Source organism: Trifolium pratense, linkage group LG6 (genome assembly GCF_020283565.1).
Source record: "Trifolium pratense cultivar HEN17-A07 linkage group LG6, ARS_RC_1.1, whole genome shotgun sequence".
Taxonomy (NCBI): domain Eukaryota; kingdom Viridiplantae; phylum Streptophyta; class Magnoliopsida; order Fabales; family Fabaceae; genus Trifolium; species Trifolium pratense.
In genome coordinates, this window is record NC_060064.1 from 29,764,875 (window position 1) to 29,780,170 (window position 15,296).

At 33.6% G+C, this 15,296-nt stretch overlaps 2 protein-coding genes across 2 annotated transcripts; both read right to left on the reverse strand.

Moving 5' to 3' along the window:
* Positions 1-1,804: 1,804 nt before the first annotated feature.
* LOC123892074 lies at positions 1,805-7,862 on the reverse strand. The gene is made up of 6 exons (XM_045941921.1): positions 7,721-7,862; positions 3,819-4,101; positions 3,502-3,729; positions 2,838-3,092; positions 2,086-2,756; positions 1,805-2,003 (listed from the first exon to the last, which is right to left on the reverse strand). Exons 2-6 carry the CDS (start codon positions 4,092-4,094, stop codon positions 1,805-1,807), a joined length of 1,629 nt encoding a protein of 542 aa, XP_045797877.1. The 5' UTR covers positions 4,095-4,101; positions 7,721-7,862.
* On the reverse strand, positions 4,282-7,536 carry LOC123892075. The gene has a single exon (XM_045941922.1). The coding sequence runs from the start codon at positions 7,534-7,536 to the stop codon at positions 4,282-4,284; it is 3,255 nt and encodes a 1,084-aa protein (XP_045797878.1).
* Positions 7,863-15,296: the final 7,434 nt, after the last annotated feature.

Here is a 15,296-nt window from a genome sequence, read left to right on the forward strand (position 1 = left end):
GATTCCACTACTGGCCGCGGCCGGTAGTAAACACACTCGTCGTTGTAAGTCAATACTTTCCACGACGGATCTTTTTATACCCGTCGTGGTATGTCAGGTTTCTACTGTATTATTAATTAAATTTATGAGGATTCCACGACGGTTTTTACAAATACCGGTAGTGGTATGTATGAGATTCCACTACGGGTATTTTCAATATCCGTAGTGGTATGTATGGTTTTCATTTTTTTTTTTTTAGAGTCTGGGATTCCACTACCGGTATTTGTAAATACCGGTAGTGGTATGTATAGTTTTCATTTTTTTTTTTTTAGAGTCTGGGATTCCACTACCGGTATTTACAAATACCGGTAGTGGTATGTATGGTTTTCATTTTTTTTTTTTTTAGAATCTGGGATTCCACTACCGGTATTTGTAAATACCGGTAGTGGTATGTATGCTATTCCATTTTTTTTTTTAGAATTGAGGATTCCACTACGGGTAATTACAAATACCCGTAGTGGTATGTTAGTTTTCACTACTGATTGTTATAAATATCAGTAGTGGTATGTTAGTTTTTTTTTTTTTTTTTTTTTCGTTTTTTTGTAGCTTCCTGTGCCTGCATATTAATATGAAAAATCAAAACTCTAGAACAGTATGCACATCCTAAAATACCAATTCCATCACCTGATAAACAGTCCTAAAATACCAATTCCTAAAATACCAATCCTAAAATACCAATTCCTAAAATACCAATTCTAAAATACCAATCCTTCATAAAATACCAATTCCATCACAAAAATACCAATTCTAATACCAATTCCTTCATAAAACCATCCTAAAATAGTCCAAAATAAACAGTCCAAAACAGTGAGATGCACATCCGAGCCAAAATACCAATTCCATCACCTGATCTGCTTCCAAGACTCAAACTAAAGCTAATAACCAATTCATCACCCTGCAGAATCTCAAATTTGACAGAAACAAAGTTCAAATAAACAAGTGTAAACTAAAATTGCTGCAATGTATTGAATAGACCAATTTGCAAAAACAAAGTTCAAATAATTAACTATTCTATAACTCACCAGATAAATCTTAACCCTCCAATAACTCCAAAAAATATGTTGACCAACGTAATCGCAATTCATACATCTCCTCAGCTGTTAACTCTTTTGGGTCATTAAATACCTACAATAAGTAAATAATAATATAAAACTATTCTTGACTCGGTTATAAAAAATTATTGATGTATAAAAAATAAAAATTATTACCTCCATCCAAGAATCAGTTATCTTAGCAGTGACAATGTCCAACATATTTTTCATTACATAGTATCCACAGTCATTTGAATTATATTGTTTCCTCGCCTACAAATTATATATAGTAACATTTGATCAAAAAATACCACACTTACTTATCAAAAAAGTAAATATATATAAAGTTAGAATACCACACTTACTTGTGGATAAAGCCATACGGTATTGTTCTTTCTATTGCCATTCGCCATTTGATCAACCGTAAAAACACTAATTCATAAGAAAAAAAAGCCGCATAAAATCATATAAAATTTGTAATAATTTATGTTTATAGTATATAACCAAAACCCCTAAAGTATAAACTTAATTACCTTGAAACAATTTTCTCCATTATTGGATTAAGTTTCCAATGTAGTGAACAAATAACAACCACGGTATTTATCTTTGGACAAAGTATTATCAACTGCCAATGTCCTCTGTACGCGTGCGTGGAAGAACAGTATTATATTGTTAATAACTATGAGTTATAAAAAATAAATAAGTATTAAAAAAATACACAAATTCATACAAACTTACGCATGGTTAAATGGTAATAATTGACACTCTTTCTTTTCATTTTGTAACTTATGCTGGATGTATTTCTTGCATTTACTTTGAGATATTCTCTGATCACTTTTTTTCCCAGCATCACCAACAATGTTCAGAAAAGTTGGTTCCAAAATTCCATATACATTTGTGGTGTTGTTTTCAATGCATAAACGATGAATGTACCTGAATATAATTTTAAAGTTAGGAGAGATATATAACATATTAACAGATATTGAGATAGTAGTAAATAAGAAAGTACACTTACGAGCACCAAACACTTAGAGTACTCATGTCGAGCCAAATAGAACCCACCAACAACTCTCTTATACACTTGCAAGACATGAGAAAATTAGTACACATTGAACAATGAATTAATTCTACATCCAAATGATCATCACCCCTTTTCAGAACCATGATTAACAATTTCTGAACATCGTCCATGTTATCTTGAGCCTCTGCTACCGGTGCAGGAGAACGACTTCCTTTTGCGCTTTCAGTGACAACAACCTCCTTGAGTTCATTTTGCATCTTGACCGGTGCAGGAGAACAACTCCCTTTTGCGCTTCCGGTGACAACAAGTTGTTCAGTTTGCGCTTCAGGTACCATGACTCTATTATTTGTATCAGAGGTTTGGGATAAACCCATGGACTTTAGTGTCTCCATAAGAGAATCTTGCATCATCTTACGCTCTTGCGCCAACTTTTCCTCAAACTTAGCTTCCAAATCTGCTTTAAATGCTGCTAGTTGCTCTTTGACATCTATACCTTGACTTTGACGTGAAACCTTTGATCTTCCCCAGTAAGTGGTAATGTTATGTTTTTTTCCAACACCACGAACACTACCACCATGCTCAGGTGTTCCAATGGCTTCTGCTAGGACATCGTGACGTCCCGTTGGAACAAAGTCACCCTTTTTTGAGTCTTCAACAATTTTCTCCTACAACATGCACAAACAAAGTCACAATATAGTAAATAATTGTGTTACTTGAAGCAAAAGCATGATTATAATGTTACTTACAATTTTCTCAGCAACTTTTTTTACAGGCTCGGATGTGAATTCTCCCCCTTTCTTTTGTCGTGCTCTCGTCCATGTCTCATAGCGTTCCGGTGGAGATGGATGACGATCATCATCAGTTAAGCCAGAACTATCTTTCGATAAGGACAATCTCTTTTCATTGATCATCTGCTCCTCGAGCCTCTTATACCCTCCACGGGATAATACATGTGGGTAAACATTCTTTGCATGATTCTCCCTACCCTTTTGACTTTTTTCCTATTATAAACTCAAATAATTAGTAATGTAAAAATCACATTCAGCAGTTTCAGCAGTTTCAGCAGACTTAGGCAATGTTAAAGACAGTTTCAGTCAAGTTTCAGTCAAGTTTCAGTTTCAGTCAAGTTTCAGCAGACTACCAACAATGTTAAAGACAGTTTCAGTCACAGTTTCAGCAGTTTAGGCAATGTTTTAACGCAGTTTCAGCAGAATCACAGTTTTAGGCAATGTTAAAGACAGAAACAGCAGTTTTCGCGCGGTTTTAGCGCAGTTTTAGCGCGGTTTTAGCGCAGTAGCAGCAGTCAAGACATAAAAATCACAAAATCACAAATCACAAAACACAATATTTAACACAGTAGCAGCAGTAGCAGCAGTCAACACAGTTTAATGATTTTGAAATTACACTAACCTTAAAATCAGAGGTCTGTCGATACTTCACAAACTCTTCCCATATATCTTTTTTGATGTAAGGATACTTGACGTATGGAGGAACGTCATCTGGTTTGGGGTCTGTGATATAAGTTCTAGTCAACCGTGATTTAAAATCTTTCCACCGCTCCGCCGCATAGTGAAACCATATTTTCTTAAAATGATCATTCCTTTTTGCATCATCAAACTCGGGTATAACAAAAATAGCCTAAAATATTTACATTAAAAAATTTGGTGTTAGCATAAGATGTATTTGATATGATAATAAAATATAACAAAATGTTGAATTTCAAATACCTTAATATCTGTCCACATAGCATTTTTTACTCCTTCAGGTATATGTTTCCACAACTCTTTCGCAATACTGCATCTTTCTCGAGTAAGAAGTGCTACGTAACTCTTAAAATGGGAGGCATTGTTACCATAACACTCTCCAGTTTCTAGATCAAACTGGAGAGGGATCTTTATACCCGTTTTACGAACGTTTTCAATTGCTTTCAACATAGTGGGACCTCTAACACTTTTTTTATTACGTTGACTAGTTTCAGCAGAGTTGTCGGTTGAATCAGCCATATCGTATCTGTTTAAGTATTTAAACAATACAGCAGTAGCAGAAGTTTTTTTTTCAAAACATAAAAGCTAAAAACTAACAGTACATATTCAAAACATTACAGATGCATTACATAAACAGCACATCAAAACATAATCAAAATAAAAGGAGAAAAGCAATGATATGCTAGCATCTGCAGCTTTTTCTTCTCTAATCCCATATTCCTTCGTCATGATCTAAACGAATAGCTGCATGCACATCATCCTCTTCGTTTTCTTCAATGAAGGTAGGCACATCTGATGAGAAAGGAGGAATTTCGGAAATATCAAGCTCTTGATTTTCATAACTACCATGCACATTTTTTCCTTGTAGAACCACCGACCACCGTTCATTAGAAGGATCTTTGACATAAAACACCTGTTTTGCTTGGGATGCCATGATGAAAGGTTCGTCTTTATAAGCTAACTTGCAAAGATCAACTATTGTAAATCCTAATTCATCAATTCTCACACCATTGTTGATATCAATCCATTTACATTTAAATAAAGGCACTTTAAACACAACGTAATCAACCTCCCAGATCTCTTCAATCACCCCAAAGTAGGGTGTAGATGCCATAACCGGATTTTTATCTTTGGAACTAGAGAAGTGCATGGACTCTGCCACAATCATAACCCCACTATTTTGCATGGTACTGCGGTCATCCTTTGATTTTGTATAAAAGGAAGTTTTGTTAATATCATATGCACTCCAAGTCAATATGTTACATTTAGGCTCATAGGACAACCACTTTATTGTATCGGAAACACTATCATCTTGGCAGACCTTTTCTTTAAACCACTCTGAGAATTTCTTATTATGCTCTCTTAACACCCATTTTTCATTCATCTTATCGTGCATTTTCTTTATGATGCTTTTGTGAGCAGACAAGTAAGGTTGAACTTCATCAGTGTTATTCAATATATACAAATGCGCTTGAAGAATTATATCAATATGCATGCTCTTGACATTTAAACCTTGCGTGCCCACACCGTCACATCTTCCATCATGACGAGACTTGGGAACCCCTATAGCATCCACTTCTGACAAATAGTTTGAACAAAACTCAATAGCTTCTTCTGCAATGTACCTCTCAACAATCGAAGCTTCCGGACGGTGTGGGTTTTTTGTATACCCTTTTAGGATCTTCATGTATCGCTCTATTGGATACATCCACCGTAAATAAATTGGGCCACACAATCTAATCTCCCTTACTAGATGAACAATCAAATGAACCATAATGTCAAAAAATGAAGGAGGAAAATACATCTCCAATTGACACAAGATAACTGCAGCTTCGTTTTCCAACTCGTCTAACTTCAATGGATCAATTGCTTTACAACATATTGCATTGAAGAATAAGCACAACCTGCATATAGCTTTCCTAACATTATCGGGCAATATCCCACGAATAGCCACAGGTAGTAGTTGTTGCATCAAGACATGACAATCATGAGATTTTAAGCCGATTAATTTGAGATCTTTCATTGATACAAGGCTCTTGACATTTGACGAGTAACCATGTGGCACTTTGATACTTTGTAAACACTTGCAAAAACTTGTTTTCTCGTCTTTAGACAAAGTGTGACACGCGGGAGGCAAATATGTCTTGTCATTGATTTTTTGTGGTAATAACTCTTGTCGTATACCCATCAAATCCATATCAAGACGAGCATGTGCACCATCTTTTGTCTTGCCTTTAATGTCGAGAAGTGTTCCAATTACACTATCACATACATTTTTCTCCACGTGCATCACATCAATACAATGTCTTACATCAAGACTAGACCAATATGGAAGATCAAAGAACACTGACCTCTTTTTCCATATACTTTTCACAACAGGCTGCTTTTTCCTTTTGACACTTTCACTTTCGGCTTTTGGCACTTTCGCTTTTGGCACTCTCCCTTTTGGCTTTTGGCACTTTCCGAAGACAACATTAATGTCTCGTTGTCGTTCATAAACTTCCTCTCCAGTTAAGGGCGTTGGAGCAACACCATTCTCTTGGTCTCCGTCAAAAGCTTTTCGCAATCTACGATATGGATGATAACGATTTAGAAATTTTCGGTGGCCAAGATAAACAGTCTTCTTTCCATTTTTCAGTTGCTTATAACATGTTTTTTTTTCACATATGGGACACGCATTATGCCCTTTAACGGAATACCCAGACAAATTGCCGTATGCCGGAAAGTCGTTGATGGTGCAAAACAACATGGCACGCATGTTGAACTGTTCACCAGAATACGAATCAAAAACATCCACTCCTTCCTCCCACAACACTTTCAAATCATCAATTAGTGGACTTAGATAAACATCTATGTCATTTCCTGGTTGTCTTGGGCCTGAAATCATCATCGATAACATAATATATTTACGCTTCATGCACAACCAAGGAGATAGGTTGTAAATCATCAGGAGAACAGGCCATGAACTATGGTTAGTACTTTGATTACCAAACGGATTCATTCCATCAGTAGCAAGTCCAAGTCTAAGGTTTCTCGACTCTTTGCCAAAATTTGGAAACAAAGAGTCAATTTTCTTCCATTGCAAAGAATCAGCTACATGGCGAATTTGGCCATCACATTTTCTCTCTTCTGCATGCCATCTAAGATTCTTTGCGTCATTTGCATTAGCAAACAATCTCTTGAACCTTGAAATTATTGGTAGGTACCATACGACTTTCGCGGGAGGACCCGTTTTGGTCACCTCATCATCACTAGAATCACCATCTTTCTTTTTGTAGCGAGACGCCTTACATGTCGGACAATGATTATAGTTTACAAACTCTTTTCGGTATAATATACAATCATTAGGGCATGCATGTATCTTTTCATACTCCAAACCCATTGGACACAATACTTTTTTCGCCTCGTAATAACGATTTGGCATTACATTACCTTCTGGAAGCATTTGTATCAACAATTCAAGCAATTCAGTGAAACTTTTGTCGGTCCACCCATTTTTTGCTTTCAAATTAAACAATTTTAACACCGCAGACAAACGGGTAAAATTTGTGCATCCCGGATACAATGGTTCATCCTTGTCACTGCATAAAGTTTCATACACATGCGCCCTCTTAAACGAATCTTCTCCAATATCACGCATCATGTCTTCCAGTCGATCATCGATATCCACACTACCACTTTCTCTATGGGACACACTTGGCGTTGCAACTACTTCACCGTGCCATATCCATTGTGTATAATTTTGACAAATCCCGTCACAAATTAGATGATTCATGATTTCTTTCTTAGTACGTTTTGGTTCTTTATTTGCACAATTTATACACGGACATAGAAAAAGTGGAGGAAATTCAGGAGGAGGACGTTCTAGTTCAGCATTACTTTCCGCAAACTGTAGAAATTCCATCACTCCATGTCTGTACTCAGTACTTAATCGATTAGCTCTCATCCAACTACGGTCCATACCTACGTTTCGAAATTTATGCATTCTAAGTTAAAGGAATGACTAGGTTGTTACTATTGCGAAACATTCTCTCGCCCTATTTTAATAAAAATTCATAGCCTATAACAGAATGACTAGATTATGCATTCTATTTTAATAAAAATTCATAGCCTATAGCTTCTATGTTTTGAAATAGAATCGGTACCTGTAGATGAGACCGTGATTGAACCTTCTAACTTCAAACAAAGATGACAACACCAAAAAAGAGCAACACCAGCCCCTGCACAGCACAAGCAACACGCAGGAGCAGCAATCACCGCCTAACGCAGGAGCAGCAATCACCGCCTAACACAACAACCCCTGCACAGCACAAGCATTGATAATTTTATAAATATGTTTATACAACTTAGTTAATATCAAAACAAGTTGTATGTTTATACAATTGGCCATAAATATTGACCCCTGCCCATGGCCAAGTTGTATGTTTTCTTGAAGCCGAAGCTGAAGGGTATTTGCAAGAAAAAAGATCCCATCTTATAAGGCTATGTGGTGAAGCTGAAGGGTATTTGGAGAGACACTACTCAGCTATCTTAGGCTCATACCAAAACCCTCTTGACCATCTCCATATTTTCCCTTACTATTCTAACTACATCAAACTTGGTCACCTTGAGTAAGTATATTATATGGCAGAGATATTAAGCACTATTCTAACTCCATATTTTCACTCCTTAGCCAACCTTGAATATATTAAGCACTATAACTTGAGTGACTTCTATATACCTTGAATATATTAAGCACAAGGTTAACATGAGTGACTTCTATATACTTGCTTATACCTAACACCCTCATGTGCAGCAACATAACGAATTTTGAATCACACTTTGACATTAAAACATGGCTTGGTTATTTGAATTTTCTTGCCTATTTGGAGTTTAGCTTCAACAATAAAATCTGATATAATAGCAGCAAAATAGCAGCAAAACATGGCTTGGTTTAAAACATTACATATCATCTATGAAGTAAAAAATAATCAAAATAGCAGCAAAATAAATATCATAAACAGAAATGACCATATATCTTTTTACTTTTCATTAAATCTCATGCTAAAGTGACCTACACAGACCTACACAGACTTCCAAATCTCATGCAAATTTGTATTTTTATATTGACATTCTCATCATCAAGCCATCAAGCAGAAGAAGAATGAAAACCCACACAAAAAAACACAGACCCACACAGAAATGAACATCACAGACCCACGAAAACGACGTGAATGAAAACGAATGAAAACCCAAGCGAATGAAAACGAATGAACAAGAATGAAAATGAATGAAAACGAAAACGAATGAAATTTGGAGGAAGTTTGATTTATTCATACCTTTACCGAATAAAAACGAAGAAATTTGGAGGCGAATCAAGCATTCTAGGGTTTGGAGAATGAAACCGAATGAAATTGGAGAGATTGGAGAATGGAGAATGGAGAATGGAGAGATTGGAGAATGATTGGGAAATTGGAGTGTTTGATTTGAAGAACTTGGGACGATTTGGAAGAACTTGGGACGATTGAGAATGGAGAGTTTGCAGTGGGAGGGAGATTGAACGCGTATGAAAATTGGGAATGAAAATGACAATATGAAAAATATAATAACACTATTAGGATTCCACTACCGGTGAATCCTAGATCGGTAGTGAAAAGTGGGAATATGAAAAAAATAATAACACTATTAGGATTCCACTACCGGTGAATCCTAGATCGGTAGTGGAAGATAATTAAAACAAATTTGTACGTAATTACGACATTGCCACCGTGTCTACTTTCCACTACGGATTTAGCAAAGCCGGTAGTGAAATCCCTTGTCTCTGAACTTTCCACTACCGTTTTAAAAATATCAGTAGTGGAATCCTTTGGTCAAATGTATTTCACTACTGGTATTCACATACCGGTAGTGGTATCTCCAAACCAAAAGTCATTTTTCTACTAGTGATTTATTAAAATTATAAGAGTGACAATGATAGTGTTGGAGCTGATTTGAACCAAAAGTTCTTCAGATACTTTACAACTACTGCAGCAGTGTGGGAGGGCCATCTTGTGAAGAAGCACTTCTGGAAGTAAATTGATGAAGCACTTCTGGAAGCACTTCTGACAATATAAATATGATGAGAAAATGTATTATTGTTTGATGACGGTAGGTTTTTTGGTACAAGATGAAAAGAAGAAAGGAAAAGACAACAAAGAAAATTATTTAGAAAAAATAGTCTCACTAGCATCAGCTAGCGGAAGGAGATTCATTCCATCCGGTGAAACAGTTATAAGAGAATAAATTTTAGGGTTGCGAGTTTCAATTCTGGCTAAGAAGTCTGCAAGTGTTCCCCTCCCGAAAACTATGTACCAGTCTAATAAGGCCTCCAGTTCTTTGTGAAAAGATCCTTTATGTTATAGATAATCGCTGCATAGTGGTGTCACTCATTTACATGATCAGATAATAGTTTGGTCACGATTTTGGAGTCAGAATAACACCACATTTTCTTAATGTCCAAAAATATAAATATGATGAGAAAATGTATTATTGTTGAATGACGGTAGTTGGCGGTATGACTACTAAACTTTATGTACTTTAAAAATTAATTGCAATATTCAGATTTTTGAAAATGTATTATTTTCTAAATATTTTGAAGCAGAAATAGAACGGCAAGAAGTACTACGAAGCAACCGAAGAAGGGTCAACTATGGATAGCAATATGAGGTGTACTGTACGTTATATTCGTGGTTGACTGGCTATCAAGTGTAAAGTGAACAAAAAGAAAAATCAATGTCACACATTATCTTTTGGTAGAATACATAAATGGTTATGTACCAAAAAAAAAAAGAATACATAAATGGTTTGTTGTGTGTGAATTAAAATCAAGTCTTGGTTGACATATTAGTTTCCACAAAGTACAAATTCAATTAATACAATTCTACATTCTTCTTCAAAAAAAAATACAATTCTACATTGCAATTGCAATTGCACAAAAATAATTAGATGAAATCTATTATTAATATATTAAAATCGCCACAAAAGTTCCTAACAATATTAATATAATAAACAACAAAAAAAAAACAATATTATATAATAAATTTTTAAATATTTAATTTAAAATAATGTTTTTACATTAATATAGTAACAAACTCAAATATCGAATATTATTCAAAAAAAAAAAAAAAACTCAAGTATTGAATAAAAATCAATGTCGCACGGGTCTTTAAACTAGTTAATACCAAAATAAAAATTAGATGAAACGACACCGATTTCTTCTAATTTAGTTAAAATATTGAATTTGATTTTATGTTTAGATATGCAGAAGTAAAATATTGAATTTGATTTTATGTATCTTTCTTACACCAAAATAAATTCAATATTAGAATTTCTCCACTTGATGGAAACGTCGTATAATGTGCATATATCCGGTGGGTTGTTGGGTGTAGTTTTTTTACATCTTAACCCACTCCCACACACAAGTTGCAAATTGTAAAGATAACGATGCCTTCAGCATGTTGACTTATATATTTTTTTTATGAGTTGTTGACTTATAATGTAGTGAGGGTAAAATAATCTTATAATATTGTGGAAAATTTGTGCTAACCTCATTCCAGCTTGCATCTAAAAGACTAAAACGATGAAATTGACCTTTTTCATTTGGTGGCATTTGCCAATTTAATATTGGGAAGTAATAAACTTTTAGGGCCCGTTTGGTGCACAGGATAAGAGACAGGATAAGATAACTGTATCATATCCTGCCGCAATTCAGTGTTTGGTGATACAGCAGGATATGATAAGTTAATCATGAAGCTTATTCTATCATGTCTCTCTAGTTATAATTCTTATCCTGAATTTGAGCTGGGTTACCAACAGGATAGGATAAGAAAAAAAAATTATTGATTTATTTTATAAAATATATTTTAAAATTAATAAAATAAAATAAATAAAATATAAATAATAAAATAATTAATTTTTAAATATATATGTGATTTTCTCACTGGAGTAATTTTGTAATTTATATATTCTAAAAAATCAAAATTTTACTAAAATTATAATATTTTAAAGTAAAATGATTATTAAAAAATTGACAAATAGGAAACTGATTTATATTTCTTATTTTAAAGTAAAATGATTATTATATAAAGTTATTTGATTACTTATTTATATTTTTTATTTATAAAATTCAAAGTATTACAAAATAATTTTAAAAAAATAACAATTGTTTTACAAGAGTAATTTTGTCAATTGAATATGTTATATATCTTATCATATTATTATGAGCAAGTATGTATTAAAAACAAAATATAATAGTTATCATGTTTGTTATCATGTGTGCACCAAACACAGGATATAATAACTGAGTATAACTGTTATCCTGCTGTTATCCTATCCTATCCTTATCCTGTTTTATATCCTATCCTGTCACTATGCTATCCTGCGCACCAAACAGCCCTTATCATAGTCTTTTAATATATCATTCAACTTAATAACATAAAACGGTTTATTCATATCTATAAATTATGTGAAAAAATTAAACTGACAGAAATATTTATGTCATTGGATCTGTATTGTTGACGAACATAATCAATGCGTAAATTAATAGTTGACTGAAGTTGATCTGTAAATTCGGATAAAACGAACACCCAACAAGATAGGAAGCAAACGAACACCCCGCAAAGACTAAAAATCAAACAACGTCGCTCTAAGACGACGTAATCACAAAAAAAAACTAAACTAGGTAAGAACCACTTATATAGATTTAAGCAGAATAAAAATAATATGCACAAGGGTGATTCCAGGTAAAAAAAAAATCACCTCATTTTCGATGAAAGAAGATGAAGAGAAATTTAAAGAGAAGAAGGAGCTTATCTCTCTACAAAATTCGGGCCGGCTAGTAGCAAAGTTAATGAGTATTCATATAGGAAGCTCTCAGAAACCCTACCTGTCTGCTTCAACCCTCTCATGTCCAACACTATTAGGTTTGGCCCGTGGATACAAATGGTGGGTGGCCCAACGCATCTTGGAGAGACTCTGATACCATCGTACAATTGAAAGTTTGGTTTAACTCATCCTTACAAAATTGGCTTGTAAGGTAAGGATTGTCGCTTACTTATAAACTCTTATCCAGGCCAACTCACACCCAATGTGGGACTTTTAACAAAAACCATATCGTGTTTGCCGCCGTGAATAGCTTCTAATGGTTTCGTTTTGGTGACGACACTAACCTGATTTTATTTTGAGCTGAATAGGTGCTGATTTCTGAGAACGGTTAAAGGTTTGTCATTGCTTCTTCGTAATCCTCACATTGGTGCCTCAGACTATTTGGTTAGAAATGATCGTGTTGGCAGTCGTGTTCATTCGTCGTGGAGAAGTCTGGTTATGGGTTCCTTAAAATATCAAGAGGTGGTGCATAATCTTGGGTCACTACTTGCATTTGGTTCGGTTTATGGTTGACGCTCATGTTCTTTGTATCTCTGATATTTTTAGATCTGTTGAGGTCTACATGTCTCAAGATTTAAGGTTTATCTCTGGTGTCATTATCATTCGTATATTAGTTTAGTGATTGATTTTAAACTGGTTGGCTCGAAAGAGTCAAATATTGCTTGATTTACATTTCTTTGTAATAGTGTTAAATTTACAAAAGAAATTTGTAGTTACTTTTTATATAGTAGTAACAAAGGACCTGGATTGCCTGTTGTAATTACAGCACGCAGTTTCAAATCATAGCCATTGATCAGAGATCGGACAGTTTAGATTGATGCAGTTATAAAATTATTATAAATAATCTAAGCCACATGTTTTAGATCAGACGACGCTGATCTAAAAACTGCTTCAAAACTGTTTTTACTTATGTTTCAAGTCAACTCAATTTTGTCTTTTTTTTTTTATATTTACAATCGAGCTGATGGCTTAACTCAATTTTGTCTTTAAATTAGATCTAAGTTAAGCCATAAATCATTGCATTTGTTCGATTTTAAGGACGTATTAAAATCTTTAAAATGACCAAATAAAAATGTAGAACAGAATTAAGGTTCATTCTAACTCATCGCATGCATGCTCATCCCTGATATTATAGGAATGCTATTCTTCTTTCTTTTTTTTTGTCAATTAACTTAGTTGCTATAAATTTTAGCTTTAAGAAATGAATAAATAAAGTATCCAAAGTTTGAACTCCGACGTCTGCATATATAAGTCTCAACTAACTTGAGCTGCTCACGGGACATAAGAAATATGTTATTCTATTTGTCGTTATTCTATTTGATAATTTTAATTGTTAACACCTTCAAATTCGAGACGAGAGCTTAATATTTCTAATTTATGATTCCTCCCTTTTGCATCTTAGCCTCCACAGCCAAAGAGACGTGCACTATTTTTGGGATAAAATAGGCGTAGAGATTCCTTCCTTTTCTTGATTATGTCACACTCAAACATCCATTGTGAAAATCATAAACCTTGTCCTTGTGAATGTATAGAAGTGACATATAACACCACCACTTTATTTATTTTAATCTTAAACTATAGATAGCGTGAATATTTTATAACTTAATAAAAAATTTAGGTTCAATTTTTAGTTTGAATATACAACAATATTAAAAAGTTTAGCGATAATTTATCATCCATTTAAATTTTACATGACAAAAAAGAAAACTCTACGGTTGTGTGTGAAGAATATCCAATTTACGGCGCTACTATAAGAAATACAACGAATGATATAAATGAATAATACTTGTTTCCATTCCAAGATACTTCCGTAATTAAAGACTCCAGCTCACTTTAAGAATTGAACATTTGAACATGCACACACACACATAGTATGAACATGGGGTTGATGATACGTTGAAAATTGATTATTATAACTTGAATCCTTATTCTTAAATTTCAGCCAACTTTAGCCACTAATCAAGACTTAAATACGACAAATTTTCAATAATCCAAGTCCACTTGCTTGTACGTTGCATACTTCATTTAACCTTTCAAAGTCAATGCAATGACACACACACATGCATGTTACAAAAATTTACGGAATATTACTACTATATATTAATATTTTGTGTGCATCGTACTATTACTGCAGCAAATCTGCATCCGTACTCTATCTTTTACTATAATTTTAAATTATTAAATTACATTTTCAGCATTTTCTTTTAAAAAAAACATATGTTAATTTTTTGTTTACCAAAACAAATGTTTTTTTTTAAAGGAACAAACAAATGTTGTGTGTTGGCTGGATAGAACCCAATCTCATTACCATCAAGTCAATTAACTTAATTATATTTGACTTTTTTTCTTCTTCCATAAACTAGGTATCCTATACGTTCAACTGTAAAGACTAATCTCTCAAGTTTTATGGGACTCATATATACGGCAAATTCTCACTACTGTTGCATATATTTCACTTTCTTCATACTAACTTCATTCCATATATTGAGTGTCAGTTTTAATTATTTTTGGGCATAAATTAAACAATATAAAATGTCAAAAAGTTTCCTAATTAATTTATTAGGTGTAAATTTTTATGATAAATGAATAGTTCAATGTAATTAATTTTTGGACTACATAGTAGACTAACTAGGCACTAGTTAAGAAATTCAAATAAAGTAAAAGTTTAAAATTTGTGTAATCAACCTCTTAAAAGTGTAGAAATTACTATTATTTTCAATATAAAATTTTTCTTTTTGTTTATTTATTTAGTGCTTCAGATGCACTAATTAGCAAGACCCTTAACTTTTAAAAATTAATTATTAGGTGTAGTGTACTTTG

Excerpts from the sequence above, each read along its gene's own strand:
- LOC123892075 (XM_045941922.1), bottom strand. The coding sequence starts at position 7,536 with ATGGACCGTAGTTGGATGAGAGCTAATCGATTAAGTACTGAGTACAGA.
- LOC123892074 (XM_045941921.1), bottom strand. The coding sequence starts at position 4,094 with ATGGCTGATTCAACCGACAACTCTGCTGAAACTAGTCAACGTAATAAA. Across the intron at positions 3,730-3,818 it reads CTATGTGGACAGATATTAAG|GCTATTTTTGTTATACCCGA; the intron begins GTATTTGAAATT and ends TAAATATTTTAG. Across the intron at positions 2,757-2,837 it reads AAAAAGTTGCTGAGAAAATT|GAGAAAATTGTTGAAGACTC; the intron begins GTAAGTAACATT and ends TGCATGTTGTAG.